Here is a 22,521-nt window from a genome sequence, read left to right as displayed (position 1 = left end):
TAAGAAGTTGTATACATGTGATCCCAGAATGACTGCATCCTTAGCAATAGGAATTCAATAGCCATTCCTAAGACTGAGCATATGCTGTAGAGCTTTGTCATACTGTTGCTTGCCATCTTCCCTAGCCAGGTCTGTTGGACTCCAAAGTTTACTTTCTCATGGCCTTAACAGCCTAAGAGACTCCTTAAAAAAACCTTACTCTTCTGCTCATATGGGAGCCAACACAATCCATGGTTAATCTTGATGCTGCACACACCATACCATGTCCACCCAGATGCTGTAACATGTCATCTGCCTGAGTGCCCCATTGTAAAGAAAAGAATGTCCTGACGTCACATTCCAGAACTCAAGTCACTTAGACTCAGCCCAGAGGTCTCAGTAGGTACAACTTCAGAGATTGCTGGAAAAAGAGCTGAAGTTGAATTGAAGAGGTCTTAAATATTTTATCCTCAAGTATAGGTGCAAAGTGAGTTCCATTCAGTGATTGCTATCTTTAGGTAAGCAGACGATGTACTCAGCGGCTGGTTATGTTCCATTCTTCTGCCCTGTGTCCAGGTAGTGAGGAGGGGAAATAATTCTTCCCACTCACCCCTGGAGGCAGTCACAGAACTGCTTTGCCTTCTGGGTTGTTTATGCCCCAGAGGCCTCAATATGCAAGTATTTATTAAGCCCAGGATGTGTGGTCATAGTTGAAACTTTAAATGTTCACTGTGTTTTATTCTTATTTTTGTGTTTTATTCTTATTACCAGAGAAAAATAAGTTGAAAAAAAAAAGAGGACTAACCAAATATCTTAAAGGGAAGCAAATTCTTTTTTTTTTTTTTGAGACAGAGTCTCGCTCTGTCGCCCAGGCTGGAGTGCAGTGGCCGGATCTCAGCTCACTGCAAGCTCCGCCCCCCGGTTTTACGCCATTCTCCGGCCTCAGCCTCCCGAGTAGCTGGGACTACAGGCGCCCGCCACCAGGCCCGGCTCGTTTTTTAAGGGAAGCAAATTCTAATTAGAATATTTTGCCTGTGACAAGCCTCACTTTGGATTTCGCTTTCCAACTCAGCTGTCTGTATTATTTTCCGTTTAACAGGAAGCAATGGCAAAAATGAGCAAAGTTGGGAAAGTTGTGTTCCCGAGACTACAGGATAAAAGGTAAGAGTGTATTTTTTATATGTACAGTGCTAAGGAATTGAGCACATACACACACACATGCAACTATAGATCTGGAATAAACTCAGGTGGTCAACTAATCCAGTCCTTTAATTTAGTGGTTAAGAGAACTAAGTTCCAGGGAGGTAACGTCACCTTCACTTATCTAAGATTGCAGAACTATGTAGGGCCAGAGCTGGGGGTCAGATGTAAGCTTCTGAACTCTCAGACCAATGTTCTTTTTCCTAGGTAATTGGCAGCAAATCTGCTCTTCTCTGTTCTAAAGTAGGGATCTCTTATATCTGCATCAAAGGACCCAGTAGCATCTGCCCATTCTTTTACTCTTTATATCACTTGGCATCAAAATCTAAAAAATGATGTTGGTCAGTATTTTAATCCCAATTCAACAAAATATTAATTTATTTAATTCCTGCTATATTCAAGGCATTATGCTGGGCTCCAGGCAGGTGTTACAGGGGAATAAAACACAATCTGATTTAGGCACATAGATTATTTTAGAACAACGGGATAAGTTCCACAATTGAAGTATTGCCAGGTGACAAAGTTGCCCAAGGAAGAAAGGGATGGGAGCCTGTAGAGATGAGAGGATGCTTTTGGAAGGAGGTTATGTCCAAGCTAACTTTAAGCACTGTAAGAAATTGGTAGACAGGCCAAGGCAGGAAAGAATATTCATAGTAGAAGGAATAATGTGTACAGTTATAAAGGTGGGAGCAGCATAGTACATTCAGGTTACTATAAACAACTCATAATCCAGAAACACAAAGTATGAGATGGGGAATGGCAGGAAATGGGACCGAGGAAGGATAGAATTGGGTGGGGGGAGGTCAGCTCATAAATACCTTGGAGGCCGTGCCGAAGACCTCTAACCTCACCCTATAGGCAGAACAGAGATGCTGAATTCTAAGCAGAGGTGCGACCTGGTCGATGCAGATCAGAAAGATCCCTCTTAAAGGATCCAGTACAGGGGGCTCAGGGTAGAAATAGAGGGTCCAAATAAAAGGCTCTTTCAAGAATCCAGGCTAGAGATGTAAAAGCCCTCTATTAATTTGCTGGTGGTGATTTTGAAGATGAAGGGGTTGTTGTAAGTGCTTTTATAATTTCAGGAAAGTATTCAAGGTTAAGACCTAAAAGCAAATTCCACTTAACATGATGAACAGGCAAAGGTGCAGATCCCACTGAAGCAGGATCAGTTTTTACCAGAACTGGAAATGTTCATGGAAAAGCAATCCACTTTCTTTTCAATTCCTTTGTCTCCACATAGAGTCAGGCTGCTAATCCTCTGAATATAAACCCTTCTCTAAATGCCAGGGTGGAAGGTTGCAGGCCTTGCATAAGGGAGCTCCATGCAGGAAGGTAGAGAGATCTGAGTTCCCACTGGCAGTAGGAGCTATGGGCTGCTGTCCCTGTTTCTGTTCCCTGGAGGCAGCTGGAGCATCCCTCTTTTTGTGAAATTAGAAAGATTGTCTTTCTCCATCTCTTCCCTGACCCTCCCAAGACTTGTTAGGGAAGTTTTTAAGTTCTTTCCCTAAACCCCACGTGTTTCTTTAGAAGAGAGTCCTTGGCTGCTTGCTGGGAGCTGGCAGCTGGCCACTGTTTGCTGTGAAGGAGGTGGCACACACGGTGCTTTAGCACCATCTGCAGGCAACCCAGAGATTTGCAAGGAGACAGGAGAAGCCAGTTTCCTTCTGAGCCAACCTCATCTCATTGCCTAATAGATCACACTGTTAACGATGTGGGACGACATTTACTTAGGCCTCTGCCACACAGAAGCAAGAGACTGAGTTGAGGCACATTTTGAAGAGAAGGGATTCGGCTGATTTGAAAATTCACAATCACAGAGAGCACAATTTAGTGACTATAGTTTAATGAGTAAATGTTTAGGATGACCCCAAATCGCATTATTTTACCCAGTCCAAATTTATATGTGGCCCTGGAAGAGTCCCTTGAAAGTGCTTTGAAAAATTTGGTGCATTGAAAGACACTATCAACAAAGTAAAAAGGCAACTCACAGAATGGGAGAAAACATTTGCTTATCATACATCCAAAAAGGGATTGATATCCAGAAAATATAAATGTATAAAGAACTCCTAAAACTCAACAACAACAAAAAAGCAAAAACAACCCAGTTCAAAAATGGGCAAAGGAGGCCGGGCGCGGTGGCTCAAGCCTGTAATCCCAGCACCTTGGGAGGTCAAGACGGGCGGATCACGAGGTCAGGAGATCGAGACCATCCTGGCTAACACGGTGAAACCCTGTCTCTACTAAAAAATACGAAAAACTAGCTGGGCGAGGTGGCGGGTGCCTATAGTCCCAGCTATTCGGGAGGCTACGGCAGGAGAATGACGTAAACCCGGGAGGCGGAGCTTGCCATGAGCTGAGATCCCGCCACTGCACTCCGGCCTGGGCGACAGAGGGAGACTCCGTCTCAAAAAAAAAAAAAAAAAAAAAAAATTGGACAAAGGACTTGAATGGATATTTCTCCAAAGAAGATTTATGAATGACCAATAAGCACGTGATAGGGTATTCAACATCACTATTAGGAAAATCAAAACTACAGTGAGATACCACCTCACACCCAATAGGATGCTACTATTTTAAAACAGAGAACGACAAATGTTGGCAAGGATATGGAGAAATTGCAGCCCCTGTGTATATTTGGTGAGAATGCAAAATAGTATCGCTGCTGCAGAAAAGAGTATGGCCATTCTTCAAGAAATTAAAAATAGAATTAACATGCGATTCAGGAATTGTATTCCTGAGTATATACCCAAAAGAACTGAAAGTAGGGTATGGAAGAGATATTTATACATTCATGTTCACAGCAGCATTATTCATGATAGCCAAAACCGTGAGAGCAACCTAAGTGTTCATTTGTAGGTGAACATATAAACAAAGAATGACATGTACATACAATGGAATATTATTCAACCTTAGAAAGAAGCAATTTCTGACATGCCACACATCAGTGAACCTTGAGGATATTATTCTAAGTGAAATAAGATAACCACAAAAAGACGAATACTGCATGATTCCACCTGTGTAAAGAATAAGGCCAGTGCACAAAGTCATGGCAAAGTTGTCAGTATTAACATTGTAAATCTTCAAGTGTGTGTGAAGGGGTGTTCCCCTTAGCTCCCTTCTAGCAATCTGGAGATTCTAAAGTCAAGAAATACATCTCATGTAGTGAAAGAATTGCTTACCATTATATTGTCACAGAGCATCATTAGTAGGAGCAAATTGTTCCTAAAATAATTCTACGACTAATAAATTTGGATGGTCATAGAGTAGGTTTTAGTAGTACCTACATATAGCTATATTGATGATAATATTAAAATATTAATTATCTAAAAATTAGTAACTAGCACTTATACCACTTATTATGAGTCAGGTACTGTTCTAAATTCTTTTCATGTATTTCCACATTTAATTCACACAACAGCTCTGCTGAAGTAGATCCCATAATTATCCCCATTTACAGATGGAGAAATTTAGGCAGAAATAGTGTAAGTAACATATCCAAAGTCCCCCAGCTAATATTGGGCCACTTTAAGATTCCAACCCAGGCTTCGGAGTTCACCTTTTAACCCTGTGCTTGGCCCCATCACAAATCCTACGTTCCCAGAATGCTTACAGTATAATAAATATCAGGTAGGTGACTCCTACGAACATAGCTATGTGTGACAAGTAGAAGTCCCTCTGTGTATCCAAGGTTACTCTTAACAACCTCTCTCCCCCAATGCACAACTTTGCACCAAAATTTCCTCATGAGGACTCCTTTTCAGAGCACCCCAGAATAAACCAAGACGTGCTAAACTGGCTTCTTCATCCCCTCACCCCATGTCAGTTTCCCAACCAAGAGGAGTAAGGACAAAGTTGCAAGGCTGCAAGTATAATTTGTCTCGGTTCCTATTATTCCTTTCAGGATTATGATGCCAGAGCAGCTTCAGCTGTTCTGCTATCTGATTCATGGCAATACCAGTTCTAACAGGTCTAACCCAAAGAGTCAGACAGATAGGACAGGGAGAGCAAGGGCCACTATGAGATGCCTGGAAGGCGAACACAGCTCTAGAAAAGGCATGAGTTACCTTTCCATGGAGTTTTGCTCCTGGACAAAGCAGTTCACAGGGGAAACCTAGATGTGGAATCTGCAAAAGGGCAATTAAAATGTTCAGTCTCGTCTTTGGTCAGGCTGTGATTTTTAGGCCAGTCATCAAACCTGGGGCTAGTTATATAGGAAATATTTATTGAAGCTGGCAATGTGAAAGGGTCTCCATTAAGTTCGGGCCTTTTCGTATATACAGCAGAAGCTTTGAAGTCAGACAGACATGAGTTTCAACTCCAGCTCTGCCAATTTTTATCTATACTATTTTGTATATGCCTCTCATTTAGAATTTTTTTTTTTTTTTAATGGAGTCTCACTCTTTCACCCAGGCTGGAGTGAAGTGGTGTGATCTCAGTTCACTGCAACCTCTGCCCGCCCCGGGTTCAAGCGATTCTCCTGCCTCAGCCTCCTGAGTAGCTGGGATTACAGGCATCCACCACCATGCCTGGCTAATTTTTATATTTTTAATAGAGATGGGGTTTAAATGTTCTTATTTCTAAAATGGAGATAATAAAACTTCATGCAGGTCATATATCATAGGTCTGAAACATGCTAATTCATTGCCCAGGATGTTGCAAGCATTCAAAAACTAGGTGTCAGCATCACCACCACAGATATATTCCCATTCTTCTAAATGTACAGGGAAGCCCCATGGCAGTTTTGTCTTGAGATCATTCAACATATTTATGTTTCTCCCATAGATACTATGATAAGAAATACCAAGTATTCCTGAAGCTGGTTGAACACCAGAAGGAGTATTTGGCGATCATGAATGACAACTGAACAGGGCTTGCAGGTGCTGATGCCAGAAGCTTCTGTGCCATTGCATTACAGACCTCTGTCATTTCATCCATGTTCAAGACCCTTGAGGTATTGTTTCATCATTTCTGTATTGTCTTTTAATAAAGAAAACAAACATGTGCAACCAGAATTAGAGTCTTCATTTCATACCACTATTATTTAGTTTCAGTTTCCATACAGTTTCCATCATAGTAACAGAAGTTTCACATAGAGTCATAGGATCTCACATGAGACTAGATCTGGGGGCCATTCAATCCAGGGGAGGCCTGTACTTTTTAATCAATTAAATGTCAACTATTAAATGAAAACCTTACATTACTTTAAGTAGGACATCTAATGCATGGTCGATGTCTTTTATGGTATTATCCCCTCCTGTGCAGGATCTAGTCTAGGGTCAGATACCACATTTATTTCCAGAATTGTCATTTTGCAATCATCATATTAAAGACAGGTATAGGCAGGAATCATCAATGGATCCAGGAGGGAATTTTGAAGAGTAACAGGATATATGCATCATCTTAAAATGTCTCTTCTTCAGCATTTGCTTATTAGTTACAAGAGGAAAAAGAATGTTAAGTATACAGGGAAGAAATAGGACAACGTCTTGATTAGGTGATCCAAATCAACTTCAGATGGGCAAATGGACATTGTGTGCCTCTAAATACGAGAAAAGAAACGGCATTTTAATGCAGAGCCTGAATGTAATCAGAAGGAAACATCAGACAAACCCAACAGGGGAAGCATTTTATTTTTTAATGGACTATATTTTTCAAAAATGTCTATGTCATGCTGACAAAGAAAGGCTGTGGAAAGTTTCCAGATTAAAGGGAACTGAAGAAACATGATGGCTAAAAGCTTTTGATGTAGACAAGCACTGGGAAAACTAGCTGTTTTAGTTGATACCACAACAAACACACAAACGCACACAGACGTACACATACATACGTATGTCAACACCCACAAATAAGTTCAGACCCAAGAGTAACTGCTAACGTTGATTTGAGAGCTGCCATAGGTCAAATGAGTGTGGGTAGAGGACATGCTAAGACTTCAGCAAAAGACAGCAGGTAGAGAAGAAAAAGCCAATATAATTCAGTAAACAAACATCCTCTGGAGTACCTTGTGCCACATGTTGTGGTAAACACTGGTCTACAGGAATAAATAAGACATGGTTCCCGCCTTCAGGAAGCTCCCTATTTAAGGAGAGACATAGACAAATAAATTGGTGATGGTTCATTGTGAGAAATGCTACAATGAAAAAAAAAGTACCTGCTGCATGCAGCACATCAATCAGAAAAGCAGGAAGGGGAAGGGTGACAGATAGGATGAAAAACAATGTGGTATAACAGCTATGAGCCCTGGCCTGGGATCCTAGGCCTGGTCTTACCTCTTATTAGATGTGTGACTTGGAGAAAGGTCCTTAATCTTCCTAAGTCTCAGTTTCCTCATTTTGAAATGTATCGGGCTGGGTGTGGTGGTTCACGCCTGTAATCCCAGCACTTTGGGAGGCTGAGGTGGGCAGATCACGAGGTCAGGAGATCGAGACCACAATGAAACCCCATCTCTACTAAAAATACAAAAAATTAGCCCAGCGTGGTGGCAGGCACCTGTAGTCCCAGCTACTTAGGAGGCTGAGGCAGGAGAATAGGTGAACCCGGGAGGCGGAGGTTGCAGTGAGCCAAGATGGCACCACTGCACTCCAGCCTGGGTGACAGAGCAAGACACCGTCTCAAAAAAAAAAAAAAAGAAAAAGAAAGAAATGAATAGGTATCGAGTATGAATATGTTTTTTTGTTTTTTGGTTTTGAGATGGAGTCTCACTCTGTCACCCAGGCTGGAGTGCAGTGGGGTAATCTCTGCTCACTGCAAGCTCCACCTCCCAGGTTCATGCCATTCTCCTACCTCAGCTTCCTGAGTAGCTGGGACTACAGGCGTCCGCCACCACGCCCGGCTAATTTTTTGTATTTTTAGTAGAGATGAGGTTTCACTGTGTTAGCCAGGATGTTCTCGATATCCTGACCTTGTGACCCACCCGCCTCGGCCTCCCAAAGTGCTGGAATTACAGGCGTGAACCACCACACCCGGCCTGAATATGTTAATAGTACCTACTTTACAGGATTATAATGAGGACTAAAGGAGATAATATATATAAAGCACTCAGCTCAATTTCACGGTCAATGCCTGTGTTATAACAGGGCTCTGCTCCTAGAAGATGCTCAGAATAATAACAGTAGTAAGCATGGAGAAGAGTGAGCACCCCAGTTATGAAGGTCAGCTCTGCAATAGCATTCTACAGTATCCAAAGGATATAGGGACCTTAGGCATAGCCCCTAGTGAAGGTGGGTGTGCATGTCTGATCCAGCTGGCCTAAGAGCAGAAGGAAGCCCAGTGCATTTACAGACCCCAGCCAGAGTTTGCACTAGGGATAAAGGAGGATTGGGGATCACTACAGAAGAGAAGTCAGGTATTGCAGGATCTAAGCAAGATGTCAGGTCTACAGTCAAACAGGCTTCAGCTGCAAAAGCTGATTATCACTGACTGAGAAACCGGCAGGCCTGGACCTGCTCACACGGAGCCCTGGTGAATGCAGTGGTTGTCTGTGGGTGCAAAAGGCAGACATAAAAGCATGAATAATTACCAACTATCTGCCAAGTCCTTGTGGTATGTCCTCTCCAATCCTCCTACAGCACTGTGAGGTAGGCAGCATTACCCCCACCTTGTAGTTGAGAAAGTTGAGTTTCAGAAAAGATAGCTTGCCCAGAGTCACCAGACGGTAGCAGAGATAGGATTCAAATCCAGATCTGCCTGGGGGCAAAACTTTAGGTATCAACCCATTGTAACAGCCGGAGAGGAATCCTGCCCTCCACCTGCTCTTTAGTTGCAGTGCTCATGTTGTTGGTTGCCAAGGCCCGGGTGCTGGCCATTCTTTCAAGCAAACTCATATCCAAACCAAACCTGACCTGAGTTCTCACTGCTTTAGAGAGAAAGGAAAACACACACAAATGAGGCAAAAAACATGGCAACACTAGGACACCTTTGGCATCTCAACAGTGAGGAGCAGCTTGATAGAAAGGAGAAGGGCTGAAAGACCTTGGGCAAGATAGCTAACCTATCTAAGCCTCAGTCTTTCCCTCTGTGGTGGGATCATCCTGCTACCTACCTTCTAGGGTCGGTGGTAAGGATTCAGTGAAAGAACTGTGGCACAATGCCTTTCAGACAATAGGCACTCTACAAATAGTTTCTCCGTGGTTCTCTCTGTGCCTCCTAGCTAGGAGGTTAATCCCTAAGAAAATCATTCTGGTTCCTACTATGAAGCCAGTGTGTTAGGAAAAATGTAAATGTCTATATCTAATTCTATTAGAAACCACGTGTAGCTCAATAATAAAAATTTTAATCACTCCAGTATACACCTTTCACTGAGAAAGGAGGTTTTATTTAATACATGCATGTAAAATATAGTTAGCTTTGATGAATAAGAATTGCCATGTGGCCAGAGTGGTTTATGAGATTTTTGTTTTGTTGCCTACTGAAAGCTTTTCTTTCAAGTTAAAGCCAGATTTGCTTAGCAAGTCATTTTGCCAAGGAACACATTACAGGTTTTAAATTTTGACCAAAAATACTTCCCATATGTGAAGAACATAAATGTGGCTTTCAAAAGAGCCAAAGAGAACAAAAGCTGGGGGAGGTGAGGAAGAAAAGACAAGAATGACAGAATGGAGTGGCATGTTGCAGAGCTACAGTAAACTACAGGACCCGATGCCACAGTGAGCTGGAGTCCCAATGAGGCATCCAGAAGGGATGCCCTCTCTTTTGAAGATCAAGACTGGGCATTTGATCTTCATATTCAGAGCATGATCTGTGTTGCTGCCAGTTGCGCTGGGGAGTATAAGTTCCAAGAGGAACAGTAAAAATATTGTAAGGCAACCCTGGAAACGCCCAGCTTTAAGAATGTACCAAATCAGCACGTGAGTTAACAAGCTAGAACGCTTAGGTTTTAGTATCAACATGATCTGCTATTTCTCCCAGGCCTGAGGATAATCAAGTTCTTTAGATTTACTTATCTGTTTTTTTGTTTGTTTGTTTGTTTTTCCCTCTGGCCACTGACCTGTGAGCTCTTGGAGGGCTCAGAATATCTTATAGCCTCTGTTCTCTGTACCCAAACAGTTCTTGGCACATAATGGGTATTCTATAAATGAATAAATACACAAACACACGATGTTTTTCTGCAAAAAGAACACTGGTAGAACTAAAAAAACTCACTTTCAGGTCAATCTTCTGTATGTGTTAATATGTCTTAATTTAAGCAACTGTCAAACGCTTTAAAATGTGATTTGGTCACTAAGGATTTTTAAAAATCATGCCTTATACCTAATGACTTGGTTTTTTAGTTTTTTATTGCACGTACACACACATGCATGCATAACCACACAACTTCATTTTGGGTTGTAGCTCAAGCTGAGAACCTTTTGCAAATTTTTCCTGTTGTTACAGACTGTTTCCTGTATGGGAAGCCAGAGGTGTTGTATCCAGAAACACCCATTGTTCACCAGGACTGCAGGACACATGCTTTCAGAATTCAAGGGCATAGTTACAAATAATTACCATCAAGAATTTAAAATGAAGGACATCGTTGCTAAACAAGAAACTAATGACTGAGTGGAGCTGTGTAATGTAATTATACTTAAGATGGGACTTCTGACGAATTACAGAAGAATCTTTGTGCTGTCTCATGTCTCCATAAATACACTTAACTGCTATTGACAGTAATAGGAGGGAGTCTTGAATATGAAAAGCTTTTTTATCCTTTTATGATTTCTAGAGGGAGAACTTAAAAGAACAATTACGTTTTTAAAAAAGAGGTTTCTCCGAGTACTTCTGAATATTTGACAATCCTATAAAATTTGTAAAAACTAAAGTAACTTAAATAAAAGCAAAGACTTCTGCTAATAAATTCCAGCTTCTCAGTTTAGCATTAACTTGCCCATTAATTTTGTGGTCAATTTTCATTATGCACAGAAAATCATTTAAAACTACATATTAGCATAAAGGTTTCTAAAGACCTAATTTTTACTTAAGTCCTCCCTTAAACCATGATTAGAAGTGCTTCCTTATTAAAATCTAGAGTGAGCCTGCCTCCCTACTGTATAATTTTAAACACATTTGAAATATAAAATGATGTATTTATTAATGTCCGTTATTTAGGCAGAATCAGTAGGGATGCCTTCCATTTGAATACTTCTTTACAGTTTCCCTATTGATTGCACATACATTATCTCAACTGCCCCTTATAATAAATTGGTGGGGTAGGCCTGACAAAGTGGGATCCCAGTTTACAAATACCCAAACCGTATCTCCAAGAGTTTAAGTGACTGGTTCAAGATTGTGTGACTGGAACACAGATGCAGAACCACTCTGCTGCTTCTTCCTAAACAAATTAAATTAGCTTATTTGTGCAACAGCAGATGATTCATTAGTTTCCTAATTGCTCTCTCTTCCCTGCTTCCCTTCATTAGCATGATGTATAAATATCTAGGAGGCCCCTTTTGATACTCATTGGTTAATCAAAGTACTGAATTATTTCTATTGGCAAGCAAAGGTAAAGTGAGAAAGCCTTGAGCCATGGAATCATTGAGTCCTGCATTCAAATCACAGCTTCATTACTTAACTACTTTACACAGTTTATGAATTCATCCATACCTGTTAACCTGTTCGTCTTTGTTTCTTATCTATCAAGTGGGAGAAAATCAAATCTGCCTCATGGTTAATGTGAGGATTAAATGGGATAATATGCAAAGTGCCTAGCATAGTACCTGACATAAAATAGAAGTATAATAAATATCAATTTTTCTCCTCAACTAATTCATATTTATTATATAGAACTTCTAGAAGTATGGCTTCCAGTCAAGTTGGACAACTTTGTATCCAGTTTCTACAGGTAAACGTCTGTGTTCCATCAACAACACCAACCATTACTGAGCTCTTACTATGTCAAGAGTGCTGGAATGGTCCCTGTTGCATGGTGCACACAGGGGCCAGCACTGGGTTGAAGAGAGAGGGAACGTACATAAAGAACTGAGAACCATGGAAATCTTGTGCCAGTGGCAATTGAATGCCACCATTGATAGGTGTGCGTGGAAAGGCTCATGTGGAAATAATTAAGGCTGAAACATGTCCAGCCCTGCCTTTCGCAGCTCTGCTAAGCTGCAGGTACTCAAAGTCTTTTGTCAGGAGCTTCAGCTTTATTCCACCTAGAGGAAACATAGCCTGAGGCAGGCAGTACAGAACATGCAGTTCAGACCAGCCTCAACCCTTCCCAGCCAGTAGGACTGGAATTCGTCATTCTGCCATGAAGCCCTGAGCACCTGGGGCCGCACCAAATGGCAGCTTTCTCCCCGAAAGTACAAACATGTTTGCCCAGGCTGGTTTGAACCCCTTGAAACTGCCACACTATCCTTACACTAGGCACAAAGAAAAGTGCATACTGATTCTTCTCACTTGGTTTGCTGCATTATTTCTCAGCCATTTGTCGAAGTGTATTCCTCACATTACATTTTATTCTGTTTGAAACCCTCCCAGACTCAGGTCTCATGTACTTATCTCATTTTTGGCTCCCCACTCCCTTCAAATTTAACTTTTGAAACTGTATCTCTGAGTAGAACCTTGGCTCTCCTTTAAGCATAGGTTAAATTTTCCTTTATGCTAGTCTGACTTATAAGTCATTTCTTCCATCCCGCCTGGCCCCAGAAAGCCCTATCTCAAGTTAAACCATATGGAAGGCTTATGTACCTACACCCAGCAAAGAACTGACCAGTACATGTCTGATTTGCCCTCCAGATTCCCTGCTAGGGCCAAATGTTATGTGAAAGGCTACCTAAGTGGAATCCTGATACGCTATCTAGCTTTTAACAGCTATCTCCCCCAGGGGCCAGATCCAGTTCCCTATAAGTCTCCAGTCACCAACTTGGGCATTGTTTTAACCCAGTCAGACTTCCCAGAGAAAAATCCAAGAGCCTTAAACCATACTTTGTGTTTAGAAACTCCTATGCCAACCACTCTTGATGTGAGTGACAGCTATTTGAAGGTATTCTCTGAATGTGTCCTGATCCACAGCATGAGATAGTATTTCATTCTGTGGTCTCCTTGTGGTTGAAGGATCTTGTGACCAGTCTGTTGAATGAGCTGTGAGACATTATGTGCGTTATTTCTGGACCAAGTCTTTGATTGTCAGTGTGAGAATCCTCAGAGCTTTCTTTTCTCTACACAACAACCAGCAAATGTTCCAGATGGGGAATTCTCCCTCAGCCTGGGTCCAGAGAGAGGATGGCTACGAGCAGAGCCCCTCACCAGTGCACAGTGAACATGTGGCTTGATGACACACACACTTTTGTTTGTTGAAAACACTGAGGTTTTAAGTTTGTTTCTTGCCTCAGCATAATCTATCCTATCCTAACTGATGTACCTCATGCCATGAGAGCCACACTGACCTATATGGAGGCTAAATTTGCCATGATCAGAACAGCTGGCTCAGTCTTGCTTGGGGCAAAATTTGCAGTTAAGTGGATCCCTGTGGTCCCAACTCTGAAAAACTCCATCACGCTCCCTCTCCTGACTAGTGTGTGTTGGGCTCCCAATCTCACAAGAAGTCAGGAGAGCACTTTCTTACTCTATGCCAGGGTTCCCCAAGAGAAGGTTTATTAGTGGGAATGGTGTTTAGGTGCAAGTAATAATAAGCCTTCTGACAGCTAAATTAATATGATAAGATAGTTGTTATTTACAGGGACAGGCAGCCATCAAGTCGACTTGTGGATTCAACAGTTCCATCAAGCCCTTTTTATCTTCCTATTCCTCCAGTCTCCGTCAGCTAGCTATTGACCTCAGTTTTGTTACTTCTGATTGCAAGATGCTGTCATCTCTAAAGGCATCTGATTTTCACGGCATCCAAAACATGAGAATCTTCTCTCTATGCCATCCTTGTCTTTCTTCTTTTTTTCTCTCTCTTTTTTTTTTTTTGTTGTTGTTGTTTTTCCCAGTCAAGGAAGATCCCCCCAGCAGACTTCTCCTTAGGTTTCATTGACCAGATTCTTCATCATACTCCAGCCACTGTGGATTGCTAAAACTGGCATAGAGAACTCATGATGCCTTCCCCGGGACCAGGTATATTGCTGTTCCAATGAAATCATGGTTCTGCTAAAAAGAGAGGGAGGGATTGGCTTTTGTGTAAGCAGCTAACACTACACTAGGTTTCATTTTTAAAAAAGAGCCATGGCCAACTAAGTTTGGGAAGCACTGAGTTAGATATGTCTTGTTACTATAGAATATCTTATACCTAATCTTGTAATATACTCATGTGCATTGTGAGCTACCTAGAGAAAAACAACCTGTGAAGCATTTCCCAGACTTACTCCTTTAGAAAAGTTTTTTTACAAAGCATTTTATTATACATAAGGGAACAACTACAGTATTTTGAAGGTTAAGTAACCAAATCATCATGTTTCACCTGAGTTGTATAGATGTTTTTCTTTCATGTTACCTGTTGGAAGGTTTATTCAGCAAATTGATAGCTCCTATAATTAAAAATTTGGTTATCTAATTACAGAATTAAAATGATATTCACTACTGTATCAATTATTGCCTTATGAATGAATGTTGCTAATTATCAATGTTTAAACCAGTCATTAGAAATAGGCTCAAAAATATCTCTACTTGGAAATATAAGAAGTTTCAACTGAAAGTTGTCCTTTCAGTTAAATTAAATTGTAGCTCCAGACCATGGGTCAAACTAATGGGATAGCAAGTGTCACATTAACTAATTATTAACTAATAATACAATCTCGCATTTCTTTGTTATCTTTTTAAATTAAATATTTCCGTCCATTCTAATTTTGAAGTATTTCTTTTCTTTATTCTACATTCCAGGTAAGAAACTCCCTAGTAATACATAGCAGGCCAAGAATATCACATCTGTCCAACTTACTTCCACTCCTTGTGCACACCCTAACTCTAAACCATACATACAACACAGACAACCTTAACATATTAGGTCTTTTGCTAAAAAGAGTAAAAAGTTATTTCCTTAAGATCCAGCAACTACTAAAGGATAATGTAGCTAATATTAGCTATTTTGTGACATGTGAAATTTTTAATACTAAATATCATGAGTTGCATTAAAATTGTGCTGATTTAAATTTTAACCTTGTATAAATATTTTCATATCATTTCGACAATATACTTCTAAGCTGTTTATTTACTTTAATGATTTTGCAAGAGGTTTCTGCATACACTACAAGATAAAAACTTGTTACAATTAAAAAGGATTTGAAGAAACGATAAAGTTGAGTTATTTTAACAGTAAACATGTTTATTTTTTGTACAAATGTGCCTTTTCATTTTTGACATCTACATAGTAATTTTTAAAGTATAATTTCTGAAACATATGGCTTAGCTGTTCTACACAGGTGCTACATAGAGCTGGGGAGCATATTGTGCTTATGTGTATTCAAGCATATGTTTCAATCCTACTCTTTTTACAATAAACCCTTCATCGACTTCCTGCTATTTATATTAGGAACATGTATTTGGCCTTGATTTCACCTGCTCTTTTTGTAGAGAGACTTACAAAGAGACTCTAGGAGGTTATAGAATTAACAGGAAATAAATACAATGTTGATTTTGTTAGAAGGTGATTGAGTTGGTAAGGAAGTGGTTAAAAAAATAAACCTTTATGACTGTAAGTACAGAATGAGATAACAATATGTCAGTCTTTTCATTTTTTTCTGATTATTTTACTCTCCCCAAAGCCCTTTTACATTTGTACAAAAACTTAACTCAGTGTTTAAAAAATGTTGTTTCTCATACTATAATCACAACTCTAGTTTTAAGAATAAACAGTTAATATACCTATAGGAATAACTAATAATAATAGTAGCTATCAGTGGATAAATGCTCACCATGGGCAGGCTCTGGTCTATGCCTGATCCCACTTAATCTTCATAACAAACCTGAATGATCAGCACTGTTATTTATATCTTACAGATGAGGAAAACGAAGCACAGAGCAATTAAATAACTTGCCCAAGGTCACCCGAGATGTCTGGCTGAAGTTCTTAACCATTACCTTACACTAATCAAGAGCAACAATAATAATAACCACCTTTCTAGGATGCAAATTATGTTCCAAGAACTTCCACTATTTCACTACATTTCCATAGTCCCAAAAGTAAATAATATCCTGTTCTATTGAAAAAGAAACTGAGGTCGCAAGACATGAAATTACTTGCTCAAGGTCACATATTGGTAAGTGGCACTAAATCACCTCCTATGAGCGTCAAAAGATAATTGGGGCTGAGGTGGAGCTGAGATTTTTAAAATATCAGTGGTAGGAGATAGACGATGTGATGCCTCATTTAAACTACATGGCAGTGGTGTCCTATGACTAGGAGAGGAGAGGCGGGAAAAGCTGAGGCCTCATGAAATCAAAATCAAAACAAAAAGAATGCTTGGTGATGCTATTAGTATATAGTCCCCTTTTGACACTTAATGCTCAGAAAGAGTGAAGATTTACTGCTAGAGGGACTATGTTTTTAACTCTTTATACTCCAGACACAAGCTGCACTGCTATAGAGTCAGCAATTTTTTTTTTTTTTTTTGGAAAGGGCTAGATAGTAAATATCTTTTGGCCTTTCATATTATTTAGTGTCTTTCACTACTGCTTAACTCTGCCATTGTAACAAGAAGGCAGACACAGACAATATGTAAATGAATGGGCAGAACTGTGTTCCAATAAAGCCTTATTTACAAAAACAGGTGGTCCTGCAATGTGGCCTGCAGGCTGTAGTGTGCCAACCTCTGCTCTGGCATCTGGGGTGGTGGCTTTGGGAGTATTGAGGACCAGTCCCCTAAGTGCAGTCACTGGCATTCTCATAAGTGTAGTGCAAACAGCAAGGCAGTGGGGAAGTTCCTTTTGGGGCACTAGATATTAACCAGATGGAAAGGAGTGCCACTTTGGGAATTACAGTGTTTCACAACTCCCAAATAAATGTATGATTTGAAGCAGAAGACTCAGTAATAACGGAGTTTGGCACTTTTAATGAATGACCAATGAACATTATATTTTTGTCTCCAGACAGAAGATACATATATGGATTTAACTGTCCCAAGCTCTCTTTCAATTCTCCATCAAGTTTCTGCTCTTGTTTTTTTTTTTTTTTTTTCTTTTTTCCTTTTAAAAATAAGTTTAATATGTTTATCAGTAAGTCTGAACTTGATTTGGTATATTCATCAAATGGTTTCATTTTTCTACTTTCACAGCCCTCAACTCTGTGATGTCAAAATTCCCTTCCCCATAGGTAACAGATCCTATCTGGCTACTTTTCATTATTAAAGGTACAGTATACTTAAATTTATACTAAGTTGTGGCGTAACTACAAAGAGAATAATTACTTCTGCTTTCAAAACTGTACTTTTATCTTCCCATACCTCATAGGATATATACCAAGGATACAATTAAATATATTTAGTAATCTTATTCTTAGTAATAATATTAGTATTCATATTTTAAAAAATATACTAGGATGTATTTTTCATAAAGCAAATGTTTATGTCTTTAGAAATCAAGACTTTTTAGTGTGAAATAAAAGGCATACAAATATAAAAAGTTAAAACACTATAATCTTTAATTTGAATAGGAAATACCAGTATCAATTTTTTGTTGTTGTTTTGGCTTTGTAAAATTGCTAGCTCTTTTCACCAAGAATACATAGAAGCATTGACAGGCCAATATCAATTAGCAATCAAAGGGTAAAGATTTTAGTGTCTAAATACCAAAAAAATGGAGTTCCCTTGTTGAAACTGCCAGTACCATATTGAGGACGAGAAATATATAAGATAAGCCTGGGATATCTCATTGTAAGTGAGAGCAAAGAAGCTATCAAAGACTATTGCATCACACTAAAATAACATTAGAGCCAACTCGAAAGATCTTCCATTGACCAAAGGCAGACAATTTTTGTATCAAAAAAACTATGACTCCAATGGATAAATATATGTGTGTGTTTATATATGTATAAATATCCATGAGTGGTCCCTAAATATCAACAGAATTTATACTTACCCACTAGATAATTCTGCATCATACTGGTCATCGAATTATATATTCTGCAAATATATTCAGCCAAATCCTTCCACCTGCATCTAAATTTACAGTGATATCAAACTATAATTTTATTTAGAGGAATCCATGTTTCTCACCAGAAAGCAAGAATAAATGACAGTTTTCTCAAATTTGAAGAACACGAAGATCATAATAGTTGCCATCCAAGTTCAGATCCGTGGTCCCTCTAACTGAAGGATTCTCACCCCTAGCTGCATATTGGAATCACCTGGTGAGCCTGTACTTTACCTCTAGAGATTCTGACTGAATTGTTCCGGGATGTGACCTGGCATTGCTATGTTTGAAAAGCTCCCCGAGTGATTCTAACATGCAGGTGGGATTTAAAAACACTAAATTGGATGATGGCTTTAACCTCATGCTACCTGTGGGAGGAGGCCCCATGGAACAGGAATAAGTGGGAACATCCTTCAGGAAATGCACCTAAAAACACCATCACCAACCATAGCAAGTCATGGAATGCCAGACATACTAGATCAGATCCCACTACTTATTTAATCTCCTAAAAAACACTGTAAGGGATATACTGTTATCCTCATTTTTGTAGATGAATACTTTGTTACTTATTTAACCAAGATGTTAAATAAATAAATTACCAGTGGTCTCAGAGCCAGTAAATAGTGAAGCCAGGACTCTCACTAGGTCTGCACAATGCAAAATCCATGCTCTTCACCATGCTGCATGCCAGGTATATCTTCTTCCTGAGTCTTAGCTAAGAACAGGCTGCTGTGTAGGTTGAGCAGATAACTAACTGTTCAGTATCAGCCTGTGGTGACGCATTTTTCATTACTCTTCATCAAACAGCCACCTCTGGCGACATAAATACTGCCAAGGTTGCTTTTATAGGAGATGTGTAGAAGGCAGAGGTGATGCAGACTTACTTGAGAGTACTGCAAATGACTAGTGGTTGTCAGAACCATTACCTAATGTTAGTAGTTTAAAATAAACTACAAATTGTAAGGGAAGGGATCAATATTTGATGACTACTAAATACTACTTTCAGTAGATAATCTAGAATTTCTTTATAGGAATTGCTTAGGAGGCGTAACATGGTGGAAAGGAGAAGCTAGCCAACTTGTAATAAAAGTGTTTTTGCAAAGCTCTTTCCATAGGGAATGTGAACTGTTTAGATCAGGGAATTGAGAGGGAAAGTCAGTAGAAATTGTGGAGGATCGAAAGCCCCCACCTTCTAAAAAATCTACTTCTTGTCACTGCTGCTGTCCCTCAGATAGGCAAAGATATTTATGTAACCATCTGATTGGGGTTGAAAAGAATGAATTGGCTCCTCTGCAAGCTATACCTTGTGATTGTAATTAAATATTACCAATCTTTACCTTTAAGAGACATCTCTTGGTATAAAAAAATTATGATTATAGTGGATTAATAAATACGTACATACACATCCATGAGTAGTCCTTAAATATAAACATATTTAATTTATACCTACCCATTAGAAAACTCTGCAAGATACTAGTCATCGAATCATGTATTCTGCAAATATATTCAGCCAAATCTTTCCACCCTGCATCTAAATCTATGGTGGCATCTTCCCACACACCTCCACCTCTTCCACTCTTGGAGTCTAGGTTCTTACCACCTCTAACAGCTTCTGCTAACCCTTTTGCCTCCATCCCTCTGCCTGACTATTGCTGCCAGTCTCATCTTAGACTCACCAATCCCATCTTTCACTTGGTCTCCTATATTTTAAGGGATAAAATAAAATAATAGGAGGGCCCTGGGTATGTGGTAAATGGGCATGTGGCAGTATCGTCCTACCTCACTGTGGTGGAAGTGTAAGAAGCTCAAAAATAAATGCTGGAATTATACCTGCAAGGGATACTGAGGTCAAAGGCAAGACAACTGGCCAAGCCAGATTGTTCTTCCAATGGGCCGGGTGAGCAATGGATGTAAGGTATGGAGCCCAGGTGAGGAAGACAGAAAGCAAGAACTCAAGTGAGAGGTAGTTCAAATGGTTGCCTCACTATCATTGTCCAGACAAAATGCTGACGATAGTAGTGTCTTTTTGTATGAAGTCCAGTGAGTACGCCAGGTGTTCCTTAAGGGGCTGGAGTAATGTGGATACCCCTGACTCCAATACTTGGCACACTTAGGCAAAAGGAGTTCTTCAGCCCACATAATCTCCAATGGATGTGACACTGGGTCTGGCTGTTGCATCGCTGAGATTCTAGGACCTTTTCCTCCCATCAGATCTTTCCATTCCATCAGGTCCAGTTCTGTCCAGGACTCTCCATAAGGCAGTGGTACATGATATACACCCAAATCAGCTCTCATCAGCACCTTCTCCTTCTAAGCTTTGCAATGCTCTGAAGCCCAGGCCAGGTCACAGCACACTGACCCTATAACCAGCAATTAGGAAAGCAGCCAGTGTTTCTCTGGTAGCACTGAAAAACCTTTTCCCCTGAGTTTAAGTCAGGCTGGAAGACAGGGAATTCCATCGTGCCTTTTTTTTCTGTCAGAGTCAAAGCAGGAAATAGCTGCCAGCTGAGTATTCATAACAGGGATTTCAAAACTGGGAATTAGTTACACAGAAATGGAGGAACTGAGAGCCAAGCATGGGGTAGTGAGGCAACCCAGAGAATCATAACTGAAGGGAACCACTAAGACCCTAGGCCAGAGGGACAGAGGAGGAGGCAGTGTTACTGGCCCCTGGGCGAAGCGGGCCCCCTGGCAGGACTGATGACACTGCTGTGGAGTTGCTGCCCAAGACAGAGAGGGAGGGGAGAAATACTCCAGCTTCTTCCCTCTTCCCTCCCTCTAATGTCCTACCAGTGCCTCCCATTGGCCAAATATGCAGAATTCAAGGGTCAGCCCCCTGAAATACAGAGCAGAGCAGGAGAAAGTGAAGAACCAATTTGAAGGCAATATGCCCAGGAGGCGCCAATTGCCCTTGTTTGTCAACCTTCACCACTGCTCCAAACACAAAGCCCTTATACACACTTCCATAACAGTATCACTCCTGGCTTACATGCCCCACAATTTTTCCTTGTCTTTCTGCCATCCTTGTGCCAACCCACCAGCTATGCCTTATACAGCCTCCATTCCACTGTAAACAAACTACTCGATATCCTGCCTCTTCTTCAAATATTCTCTCTGACTTGAATTCAATCCTGATTCACACCTAGCAAAAAGCCCTGAATAATTTATTCATTCATTCAACAATGACATATTAAATGGAAATTATACCCATAATAACTAACCTTGCATTGTTGTATGTGTTTTGTATATATTAAGCCCTCCAATTCTCACAACCTTATGCTCCTTCCATAGATGAGGAAACTGAGACAAGAAGTGCTTGAGAAACTTGCCAGTCACATAGTCCATAAATAGCAGGGCCAGGAATCAAACATGCCACCTGCCTCCAGAGACCAAAGTTTTACCCACCATACATTACTGTTCCAGAAATGGATATACAGTAGTGACCAATGCAGAGATCATCCCTGCAAATAAAGTTTAATAGAAGAAGACATTTTTAAATTTTCATTTTGTAATAATTTTAGTTTTACGGAAGACTTACACACAATATGGAGAGTTCCATATACCATATACCCTTCACATTGCTTCCCCTAATGTTAACGTTTCACACAACCATACAGTATTTATCAATACTAAGAAACTTTCATTGGTACAATGCTACTAACTAAATTACAAACTCTAATCGAATTTCACCACCTTTTTGATTATGTTTTCCTTTTCCAGGATCCAATCCAGGGCACTATGTTGCATTGGATCATCATATCTCTTTAGTTTCTCAGACTTCCTTTGTTTTTTGTGACCTTGACACCTTCGTAAAATACTGACTAGGGCCAGGCATGGCGACTCACGCCTGTAATCGCAGCACTTTGGGAGGCTGAGGCAGGTGGATCACCTGAGGTCAGGAGTTCGAGACCAGCCTGGCCAACATGGTGAAACCCTGTCTCTACCAAAAGTACAAAAATTAACTGGGTGTGGTGATGGGCACCTGTAATCCCAGCTACTCGGGAGGCTGAGGAGGAGAATTACTTGAACCTAGGAGGCGGAGGTTGCAGTGAGCTGAGATCACACTGTTGCACTCCAGCCTGGGTGACAAAAAAAAAAAAAAAAAAAAAAAGGATTGATTAGGCATTTTATAGAAAGTTCCCCCATTTGGGTTTGTCTGATGTGTTCGTACAAGTAGACTAGAGTTCTGGATATTTTGGACGAATGACATAGTGGCGAAGTGCCCTTCTCACCACATCACATCAAGGATACAAGCTATAAACATGGGCTGTCACTGATGATGTTAACCTTATTAATTTA

General features: G+C 40.3%; 1 protein-coding gene across 8 annotated transcripts in view; it reads left to right on the top strand.

The window, feature by feature from the left end:
- FGGY (FGGY carbohydrate kinase domain containing) overlaps positions 1 to 6,191 on the top strand; it is a 448,924-nt gene extending 442,733 nt beyond the window's left edge. For all 8 annotated transcript variants that reach the window (XM_023187457.1, XM_031934004.1, XM_023187447.1 and 5 more), the window contains 2 exons: positions 1,079 to 1,140; positions 5,962 to 6,191. In XM_023187457.1, the coding sequence (XP_023043225.1) occupies positions 1,079 to 1,140; positions 5,962 to 6,043 (144 nt within the window). In that variant the 3' untranslated portion in view covers positions 6,044 to 6,191. The remainder of the gene's footprint in view (positions 1 to 1,078; positions 1,141 to 5,961) is intronic.
- The last annotated feature ends 16,330 nt before the right edge of the window (positions 6,192 to 22,521 follow it).

The sequence above is a fragment of the Piliocolobus tephrosceles genome, chromosome 1, assembly GCF_002776525.5.
Source record: "Piliocolobus tephrosceles isolate RC106 chromosome 1, ASM277652v3, whole genome shotgun sequence".
Lineage (NCBI taxonomy): Eukaryota > Metazoa > Chordata > Mammalia > Primates > Cercopithecidae > Piliocolobus > Piliocolobus tephrosceles.
Note: the sequence above shows the minus strand (reverse complement) of the source record. Positions and strands in the feature narration are given on the sequence as shown.